General features: G+C 37.7%; 1 protein-coding gene across 1 annotated transcript; it reads left to right on the top strand.

The window, feature by feature from the left end:
* Nucleotides 1-8,494, top strand: gtf2b (general transcription factor IIB). The gene is made up of 7 exons (XM_040143144.1): nt 1-93; nt 1,833-1,945; nt 3,570-3,703; nt 4,106-4,252; nt 5,116-5,245; nt 6,023-6,304; nt 7,664-8,494. The coding sequence occupies exons 1-7, from the start codon at nt 77-79 to the stop codon at nt 7,795-7,797; spliced, it is 957 nt and encodes a 318-aa protein (XP_039999078.1). The 5' UTR covers nt 1-76; the 3' UTR covers nt 7,798-8,494.
* The last annotated feature ends 1,285 nt before the right edge of the window (nt 8,495-9,779 follow it).

The raw sequence follows: 9,779 nt of genomic DNA, 5'->3' as shown, positions 1-9,779 counted from the left end.
CGTGATCAGAAAAAGTTATAAATAGAGGTGCTCCAAGCATTTGTTTCTTTGACACACGGGCGTAGTGAGGGCTGACATGGCGTCGACAAGCCGGTGCGTATCAAGTTTGACCAAATATAAACCCTTTGCTTTCTTATGTGTGGCTCTTATAATGTTATTTTAAAAAAATATTGAAAAAAATACCGAGTTGGCCATGACGGGAGACGACAGTGCCGGTCGAAAAATCCCACGGCCTTATCCTTACCGTTATGTGTACGATGTATTGTGCTAGGTAGCAGCTAGTTAGCTAGCTAGCTGGTCAGATGTTGCCAGAAGTCACTGTAGCGCCGTCACATCCTCTCAGCACTGCCCTGGCGCTCAGTATCTGCAGCTCACGATCACGTTAACGTCGCCTCGCAGCGTAGGCTTGTTTTGCTTTGTTTAGCTCTTTTTCCTGTAACAGCGTAATAAAGCTAGTGTGGTATGAAGCTGAAACTTGTGCTAACCTATGAACTAAATGTCCTAGCGACGCTAGCGGGCTCCTGCCGTTAGTAAACAATCGAAAATGTTTTCTGTACAGCTTGTCTAAGTTTAATCTTAAACGCAACATTAGTCTACTGAAGTTTATCTGACGTTAGTTCAGTGATCGAATAGACTCTGTCTTTAATTAGCCACACTAACTAATTATGATTACTTCTCATCTGGTGTTTTCTTGCAAGTAACTTATTGTCAGCTCGGGGAAATGTTTCTTATTAGTGTGTAAATGTAAAGGAAAGAATAGAAAGTGTCAATGCACAATTATGTTGGTACTCCCCAGGTTTGACACCCACTAATGAAATCATGTGTTATGCTTTCACCGCATCGTCGTGACTTTTTGGTTTTTGTTGGATTTAGTCCAGGCTTCAAGAATGCCCGTTATTGTGTAACTAATATAACCGAAGCAATAAGTCGATTAATCAGTTAGTACATCGGCGGCTTATTATTGTTTATTATTTCAATAATTGATTATTTGGAATTAGTTTTTAAGCTACAATCCAAAATATTTTCTAATGTCAACTGCTTTAATATGAGGATTTTCTGCTTTTTTTGTTTTATATAATTATAAATAAAATATATTATGGTTTTGGCTGGAAAAAGTTCTGAGATACTGTAATGGGTTTTTTTTTTTTTCAGGTATGTTTTGGAATTTCATAGACTAAAAGTTAATCAAGAAAATAAATAGCAGATTAATCAGTAATTTAGATATGAAATTACTAAATTACTAGTTGTAGCCCTAATCAAGACAATGATGCTTCTTAACGAACTGATGCTAATGAGCGTTGATATGAGATTGTTTAATGTTGCCTTTGTGCTGTTGACAACGTTAATCACAGATTAATATGAAATTGACCCATTTTTATCTTTGGTATTGTTTTCTTTTATATCTGGATTCACATTCCAGCCTCAACCAGATTGGCCCATTGGTTGGACCAATAGATCCATTATAACATAAAGCAGATGTTTTGTAAATTGTGTTGTGGAAGAATATTCACTCAGTCATTTCTTCTCAGCAACAAAAGTGGGAGAGGAAAGTGAAAATACATAACACATCTGGACTAAGTAACTTTATGATTTAAATTTATCCTACCCCCGGAGAATTAAAGGTCAGAATAGCTTGGCTGTTATTTTCTATTTGTTTTCATTTGTTTTCCTCTTATGAGTGAAGTTTTACAAGGCACATTCTTCAGCGATCAAGACAGAAACCATCTTGACCTCCGCATCTCTCTACCCCACCCATTCATTTTCCACGATTTCCTGTCTTTTTCTTGCATTTTGAGCTATTTGATCATTTAACAGTACTCCTCCTCCTCTAGCGGTGATGCTCTGGCCCTTCCCAGAGTTCAGTGTCCCAACCACCTTGATGCCATACTGGTGGAGGACTACAGAGCAGGGGATATGATTTGCCCTGAATGCGGCCTTGTAGTAGGTCAGTATATACTTCACAAAGACATGCACTTTTGCTTTCAGAGCTTTCGGTGTAGGAATATATCCTTCCTTTCAATTTTAGTTTCCTTTACTGTTTCTTTACCTCGACTTCACTCTGTTGAATTCTGTCATAGTCCAATAATCAGACTTGTCAGTCTTCCTGAATCTATTTGTTTAATGTAAGGCCACAGAAATATCTCAGAAGCTTTTGAACAAATAGTTGACAGTAATTTGTGCTACTCTAGTGTTTAGTAAAGCTGTCATTTATCGTCTAGGCAGACACTTGCTTGAAAGGCAGGGATAAAAAATGTTTCAACATGTGATGCAGACAGTAATACAAAGCCGTAGGGAACAGAGTTCTCCTCTAACGAGCCCCCTGAGCACAGACCAGGTCAGATGGGGAGACGAGAGACGCCAGCGCCCTCTGAATTCTGCTCCCATAGCTTCGGCTGACCTCTGAGGAGATGAGTGTCACTTTGCCTCTGGATATTAGAAAGACTGATGGATGGTTAAAAAAAAGCCTAACAGGATTAAAATATCAGAAATCTAATCCTTGACCCTGCTACAAGGTTCCAGGAACAGTCAGTCATGATGAGTGGAAGAAAATAATGGCCCTGTTCAGACAGTATGTCCTGACTTTGTCACACCTTTTTCCTTTGAATGAATGACTGATCATTTGTTTAGATCCTATTTTCTTATGTATTCCTGCCTCACTACATAAAGACAGTGACAAGACAATGAGAAAGAAGAGAGGGAAGGGTATGATGTGTGAAATGATTTAGCCAGATTTAGAGCCACAAGACTGAGAAAACAGCAAAGTTGTAAAACTTACAGAAGGTTGTGAACGAGTCAAAGAAAGACTACAGGAGGGTCGGCACGGTATTTACAGCAGTTGAGACCTGGACAACTGCAAATGTGTTTACAGACGGGAATTGTGCTGATTATTGCATCATCCTCTGCTTAATTATTCCAGAGGGGCGTAATGCAGCCAGACAGAAGAACAGTGAATGCAGTTTTTATATGCACAGACTGTTTGTCTGTGTTGGTGATTTGCTGAACTTTTGACAAAATCTGTTACGTTCATCAACTACTGTCTTTGTCATTACTTCACATGTAATGTTTCTATCAATCAAGGAAGAAAAAGAAACCAGCTTCAAAGTGACGGATGTAGCCATAAGTACAAAAGACTGAAAAGGAGACAAAGAAACAATACTGACATTGGTTGAAATTGTTTTGAGTTGGCCTGTCTGTAGGGTATCAAGTTAAGTCTGAAAAAGTATTGACCAAAAGTCAAATACGAATGAATTAATTTAAAATTTCAGTTTTTAAGGATGATGTTTGCACAGGGAAAAGGTTGCATGTATTAATCCCGAATTAAGATGATGTTGGATATTATTACAGCATCAAGTTTACTTTTAAATTTACATTTAAAACAAACACAATTTTGTTTTCGGGTGTCGATGCGCTGTGTAAAAACCATGCAGTCTGTGTCAAAGAATAAAAATGCCAGCACTCAATCAGAAATACTAAATCTACATTGAATAAGATCAGCTAATTGATCTTGTTCTTCCTTGAAATTCCCTCCAGATTTAGGCTTATTATTTATCTTATTTATTTTTCCTCAGGGGACCGTGTAATTGATGTGGGCTCAGAGTGGAGGACATTTTCTAATGAGAAAGCCCTTAAAGATCCATCCAGAGTGGGGGACGCCCAGAACCCACTTCTCAACGGAGGAGACCTAACCACTATGATCAGCAAGGTGAAAGACAGATGTGCCTGATGCTTTGTTGTGTGCATATTATTCAAGAGAAGATTTATATTATCTAATTACAGCGCTCCAGTTTCCATGCTGTGAATATTTTAGATTATTCTAGTTCAGATGCACATGTATAGTTAATGGTATGATGAAACACTCATGGCATTGAGATCTTGGCTAATAATATAAACATGTACCTCAGTACTACGCAATGCATATATCTGTACTAAGAGTTTGGATCCCACAGTGATGCAGAAAAACCGGTGTCACTGTCTTGTAATGTCAGCAGCATCCGGGTACCACAATCACAATATAAAACACATCCTCGGAGATATTATGGCTTCCCTTGAAATACAGTTGCGATGAATTGAACTAAAAAAAAATATCCACCTGTTTCCACCACAGGGAACAGGCGCAGCTAGTTTTGACGAGTTCGGAAACTCAAAGTACCAAAACCGGAGGACCATGAGCAGCTCTGACCGGGCCATGCTCAACGCCTTTAAAGAAATCAGCACCATGGCGGATCGCATCAACCTGCCAAGGAACATCATAGTAAGTTAAAAAAAATTCCAAAGCTTTACTGTTTTCCTCTCTGCCTAGTTTGGTTCAGACTCTATCGGAAACAGGCATCTCGGTTAGCAATTGAGACTGACTCTGGTGAAAGAAATGTTAAAGGTCAGCTGACACATAGAGAGAGAAAGAAATGAAAACTAAGCACGTGTGGGGGAAAAACATGGTGAGCAAGAGCAAAGAAACAAATCTAAACTTTATGTGGTAATTATGTAATTCTGTGTGACTCTGTGGTTTATGTGTGTGTGTATCGACACACACTGCAGACTGGTTTCTCTGCTGATGCTGACAACCACAGTGTGACCTGGGACAGTTGTCTCATATGAAGGGGCCAAATCTGGGTTGAAGACACGTTCGTGTGTGTATAAAAGGGGTACACGAGGTCTGCAGTTTTGTTTCATTAACTGGATACATTTGCTCTCTTGGGGCAATAATATGCACTAATAATTTAAATGGTATTGTAATTGAACATGAAATAAAATAGAGAGAAACAATCAGAGAGTGAGAATATGAGTAGAAGAGCCACATATGCAGACAGAGTCACAGGTTGGCCTCCCTTTCACTTTCACATTCAAATATCATGACTTCACTGTTATCATCTTGTTTTAGTTCAACAAGATTAGGTTTGGACAGCGTTTACAAACAGTCTGGATCTATTTTTGTTTTATTTAGATTTTAATAATTAGCTTTCACAAAAACACTTATTTTGGGTCTCTGAAGACAAACACTATTAAATCTCTATTAAAAAAATTTAAACATGCATTTGAATTTGGGAAGATTGTTGTTAAGACCTTTACTAAAAATATGCAAGTAATTTGTTTGCTGTAAATGTTTTTGCTCTGCAGGACAGAACAAACAACTTATTCAAGCAAGTTTATGAGCAGAAGAGCCTGAAGGGGCGAGCCAATGATGCCATTGCTTCAGCTTGTCTCTACATCGCCTGCAGACAAGAAGGTGTACCAAGAACATTTAAAGGTCAGAATAAAATGTTCCAATTTTGAGCCATCCGCCATATTAGTTAAGTTACAACTGCTCTTGGTGAATGATTAATGGCACAAAATCACAACAAATTGTAGCACTTTTTAATATATGCTAACAGGTAACAAAAAATGTTTTTAACAGACCAAAAATCTCCATATTTCTGAGAGGCTCAAGATTTAAGATTTGAACCTTTTTAAATTCATGTTTAGTGGTTAAAAATCAGTCTTGTTTGTTTTTTTGTTTTGTTTTGTTTATAAATTGAAAGATTTTACAGAAAGAATTTGTTCAAAATCCGTATTTCCCACCAGGAAATTAGAGACAACTGTATTGAGAACAGAATAGAATAGCTGTGATGCAAAATTTTAGTTTTCTTTTTTGTTTTGTTTTAAATTCACTCAATTCACTAATGGCTGTGTGATGGTGGTTTGTTGATGTAAATGAAAATTGCTCCAAATTTTCCTAGAAAAGGAACACACAAAGTCCCTGAAGAGTTTCTCAGTGGGGTTTAATGTGTGGTGTATAATTTGCCAAAGGCGATTTGACTCCCTGTCCCAAAGGTTTCAAAGAAGAAACATACTATATATAGAAGGTGCCGGATTTTGCACTTCCACTTCTCTCATCTTACTGTCGAAGTCACAGCAGGGCCTGGATGGGGGGAAATAGTCTCACACACTGAAAAGTGCAGACTTAGTTGCTTCAAAGACTCAATTTTCTTTCACTTCAGTCCATCTAAATGAATATCCTCCCCTGATCTCCTCATTTCCTCCACAGAGATATGTGCTGTCTCCCGGATCTCCAAGAAGGAGATTGGTAGATGCTTCAAGCTGATTCTGAAGGCCCTGGAGACCAGCGTGGACCTCATCACCACAGGAGACTTCATGTCCCGTTTCTGCTCGAACCTCGGCCTTCCCAAGCAGGTGCAGATGGCGGCCACCTTCATTGCCAGGAAGGCTGTGGAGCTTGACTTGGTGCCCGGCAGGAGCCCCATCTCTGTGGCAGCAGCAGCCATTTACATGGCCTCACAGGCCTCTGCAGAGAAGAAGACCCAGAAAGGCGAGTGATCTTGATGCAGTGATACTGCTGATACTCAAATGCTGTGTTGAGTGTAGACCACAATTTTAGTTTAAGGACCTATCTGTACTTTTTTTTTTTTTTTTTTGGGACCGTATAAATGTTATATGGGTATATTCAGCATATAGTTATGTTACGGTCTTCATAGATCAAAAACTTCAGACCCAGTCTTAAACTGAACTGTGGGAAACCTACCCAAACCTGACGTCCATAAATTAATGATCAGAAAAAGATTTAACAAAAAAGTATTTTTTAAAAGGTTTATGACACAGTATAATGTAGCTGTAAGCGGATTTAACTGTTTATTAATGTATTTGTAGACAACTATAACTCCTCCTGTGAGCACCCATAACTATATGCACGTGTATAAACAGATGAATGACAAAGTAGAAAAACACAGTTGTAATGAAACAACAAACCAGAGGTGGAAACATAGGTTTTCATAGGAAAAAAAATTGTTCACAAATATTGTATGCTAATAAACACTTAAAATATCCGTATATCAGTGTAAAAACACAACCCATTATTAACCATTTATTAAGTGTTAGTATACTGATAATAGATACTAAATAGGGCGACTGAAAGTGTTACCGAAAAGACCCGGCAATCAATCTGTCAATAAATAAAACAGGTCCCATTCATGTGTTTTGAATTTTGATGATGGTTTGTATCACAGATTTTGCTTTCAAGCTTCAATTACAGCATTACAAATTTTATTGGAGTATATATATATGAACAGTAAAATCTGTTAAATCATTGACGCCCTAATTTAATTGTTGGTGGTCTAAATACCATAAAAACCCCTGCTCGCGTAAACACAGCGATGCTTTATATTTTGTGATTATGGTATTTTTTTGCATGTATTATATTCATATGAAAAGTAACAAGTATTAAAACCATAAGATAAATGTACATAGAAGAATATTTGCCACTGAAAAGTGAAGTGTGAAATCTCTCAGAAGTGGAAGTCGTTGGGTGACGAACATCACTGACTTTAAATGTGTTGATTTCACACCTGAGGTTCAGCTTGATAAAAGGGAAATGGGCAAAGCTGAGAGTCCGTAATGCAAATGAAAAAAATGTCTCATCAGTTGTCCATCTGTCGATGTGTCCTTGAGCTAGACAGTGGCATCCCTCTAGCTCCAGGTGTGATGCTTTTTAGCTGACAGTTTACTGAATGGATCAAAGAAGTATCATTCTGTCATATTTAACTTTCACCGTTCTTCCATTTTCTGAGCTGAGGAGAATCCCCCGCAGTCATCATTGACGTTGAAATGTCAATAGATTTCAGTAAAATTTACTTCGGGTCAAACATTTCAACTGTCTCTCATGCTTCCACAGAAATCGGAGATATTGCCGGTGTTGCAGATGTTACGATCAGACAGTCGTACCGACTCATCTACCCGCGAGCTGCAGAACTTTTCCCTCCAGACTTCAAATTTGACACACCCGTCGACAAGCTGCCCCTGCTGTGAAGACGACGCTGCCTACACACTCATATTTTTTCTGCTGTACTTACAGGATCTTGCTTTTTTTTAAATCCTATTTGTGTTGAATTTGGAAGATTTCTCTTGTCTCTCTTAAGACTTCAAGCCTTTATCAAGGCACTCTCACAGGAATAAAACACACACATTCCACTGCTTAAAGAAACAGCTGCAGACTGTACTTACAGTATTTCATTTGAGTGTATATACTGTACCATGTATATATGTCCAAGTGGGAAAGTGTAATTGATGCTTGCAAATTTTAGGCTGGTTTCATACTGTACACACACAACTTTGTTTTTGTAGAAAAACGACCAGGTTGTATTTTGTTAGTTTGTTTGAATTGTTCTAAGTAATTTAAAAAAAATAAAAGATTTTCATTAAAGCATGGTTATCTGCTCATGGTTTGAATAACGTTAAACATCGGTTTACATAAATTGTTTCACTTACACTTTCATAGATGAAATGTCTTCAAAGGAGAGAACTCCGCAACCTCTTCTGGAACATGTCAAAACTTCAGATCCTTGTTAGTTTCCAGGGTGAATAAAAGGAAGGTAAATTTCTATATACCAAAAGTAAACCTAGGATGTGTTAAAGGTCGGGGCTACAAATAACAGCAAACCCACTATTACAAATGTTTAATTTGTGCATTCATGATAGGCAACAATGACTGCAGACTTTTTTTTTTTTTTTACACCGAGGTGAACAGCAACAGTTGTGACTTGAGTATCGGTGTACCATCCATAAAGTTTTCCTCTGTCCTGGCGACATGCACAAGCAAAGAATAAAAAAAAAAAAAAAAAAACTTTGTACAATCTATTTTCATCATTAAGAAACGTAGATAATTAAAACTATTGATAAAATTAGTGCTTTCAGCTTAATTGTGTACATACAGTATGTATAATATACCCTGCCCTCCCCTGTAGTGATTCATATCAACATGTCTGCAACATTTGGGTCAATTTATATTTAACATGCAAACTGACAGTCATCTCCTGGGCCCACTGTTCCAGCTTGAAAAATGTAATCACAGAGCAGTGTGGGAAACATGTAAATGGCATTTTGACAGAGAAATAAAATAACAGTTTAGTATGTGCCCCCCTCCAAAAAAAAAAAAAAGCTCAGTACTTGGCTTATGGATTTTTGCACAATACATCTGTAGTCAGTCTCTCATTGGGTTCACTTTCAGTCAATCAATCTGATGTTCTTTTAACCACGAAGAGATGTTTGTTTGCTGCTTCAAGAGAGACAGGATGAATTTGGTCGTGTAGCTTTAAAACGTCGCAACTCACTTTAGTGTTTTCACTTCCACTGAGGTAACAAGAAAAATGCTGTGGGGTCCACAGCAACCGGCCATTCATTGAGGAATAAAAATCCAAAAACAGGAATTGAAATCCAACTGAACTCCGCTCTGACAAAATGAATTTAATATTAACCTTTGATTTTATTACCCAAAATGATACTGCAATACCAGTGAGTTCAGCTGAATATCAACCTCAAGCTACAGAGCAACGAGAGGGTATCAGAAAAAAATAAAAAATAAAAAAAAATTAAATATCTAGTATAATTTGTTCTGGCCATAAGGCATTTATAATCAACATTTCTAATATGAAGGTTCCAAGTAAAAGTAAATCATGGTAATTAATTTAAAAGCTTATGTAGCATGTAGTACTGAATGGACTGCTGTTTTCTATTAGAGTATTATTATTGTGTGTGTTCTTGTATGCAACCATGCAAACTTCAAGTGAGCAAAGTGAGGGGGGGAAAAAAAAAAAAAAAAGGTTTTAACCTGGACAAGGACTGGGCCCTAATGCACAAGAGAATGTAGTGTGAAGACTCTTACTTGGTTTTCAAGTCAAGCAGCAGCAGTAGTAGTCAAGATGCTTGTTGCAGTTGACCATTCAGTGATAATGCTTTGAGCACTTTAAGTTCACCAAACACCAGTCTCAAGACATGATTGTGGCAGAAATGTC

Source organism: Xiphias gladius, chromosome 14 (genome assembly GCF_016859285.1).
Source record: "Xiphias gladius isolate SHS-SW01 ecotype Sanya breed wild chromosome 14, ASM1685928v1, whole genome shotgun sequence".
Taxonomy (NCBI): domain Eukaryota; kingdom Metazoa; phylum Chordata; class Actinopteri; order Istiophoriformes; family Xiphiidae; genus Xiphias; species Xiphias gladius.
This window is presented reverse-complemented; position numbering and strand designations above follow the sequence as displayed.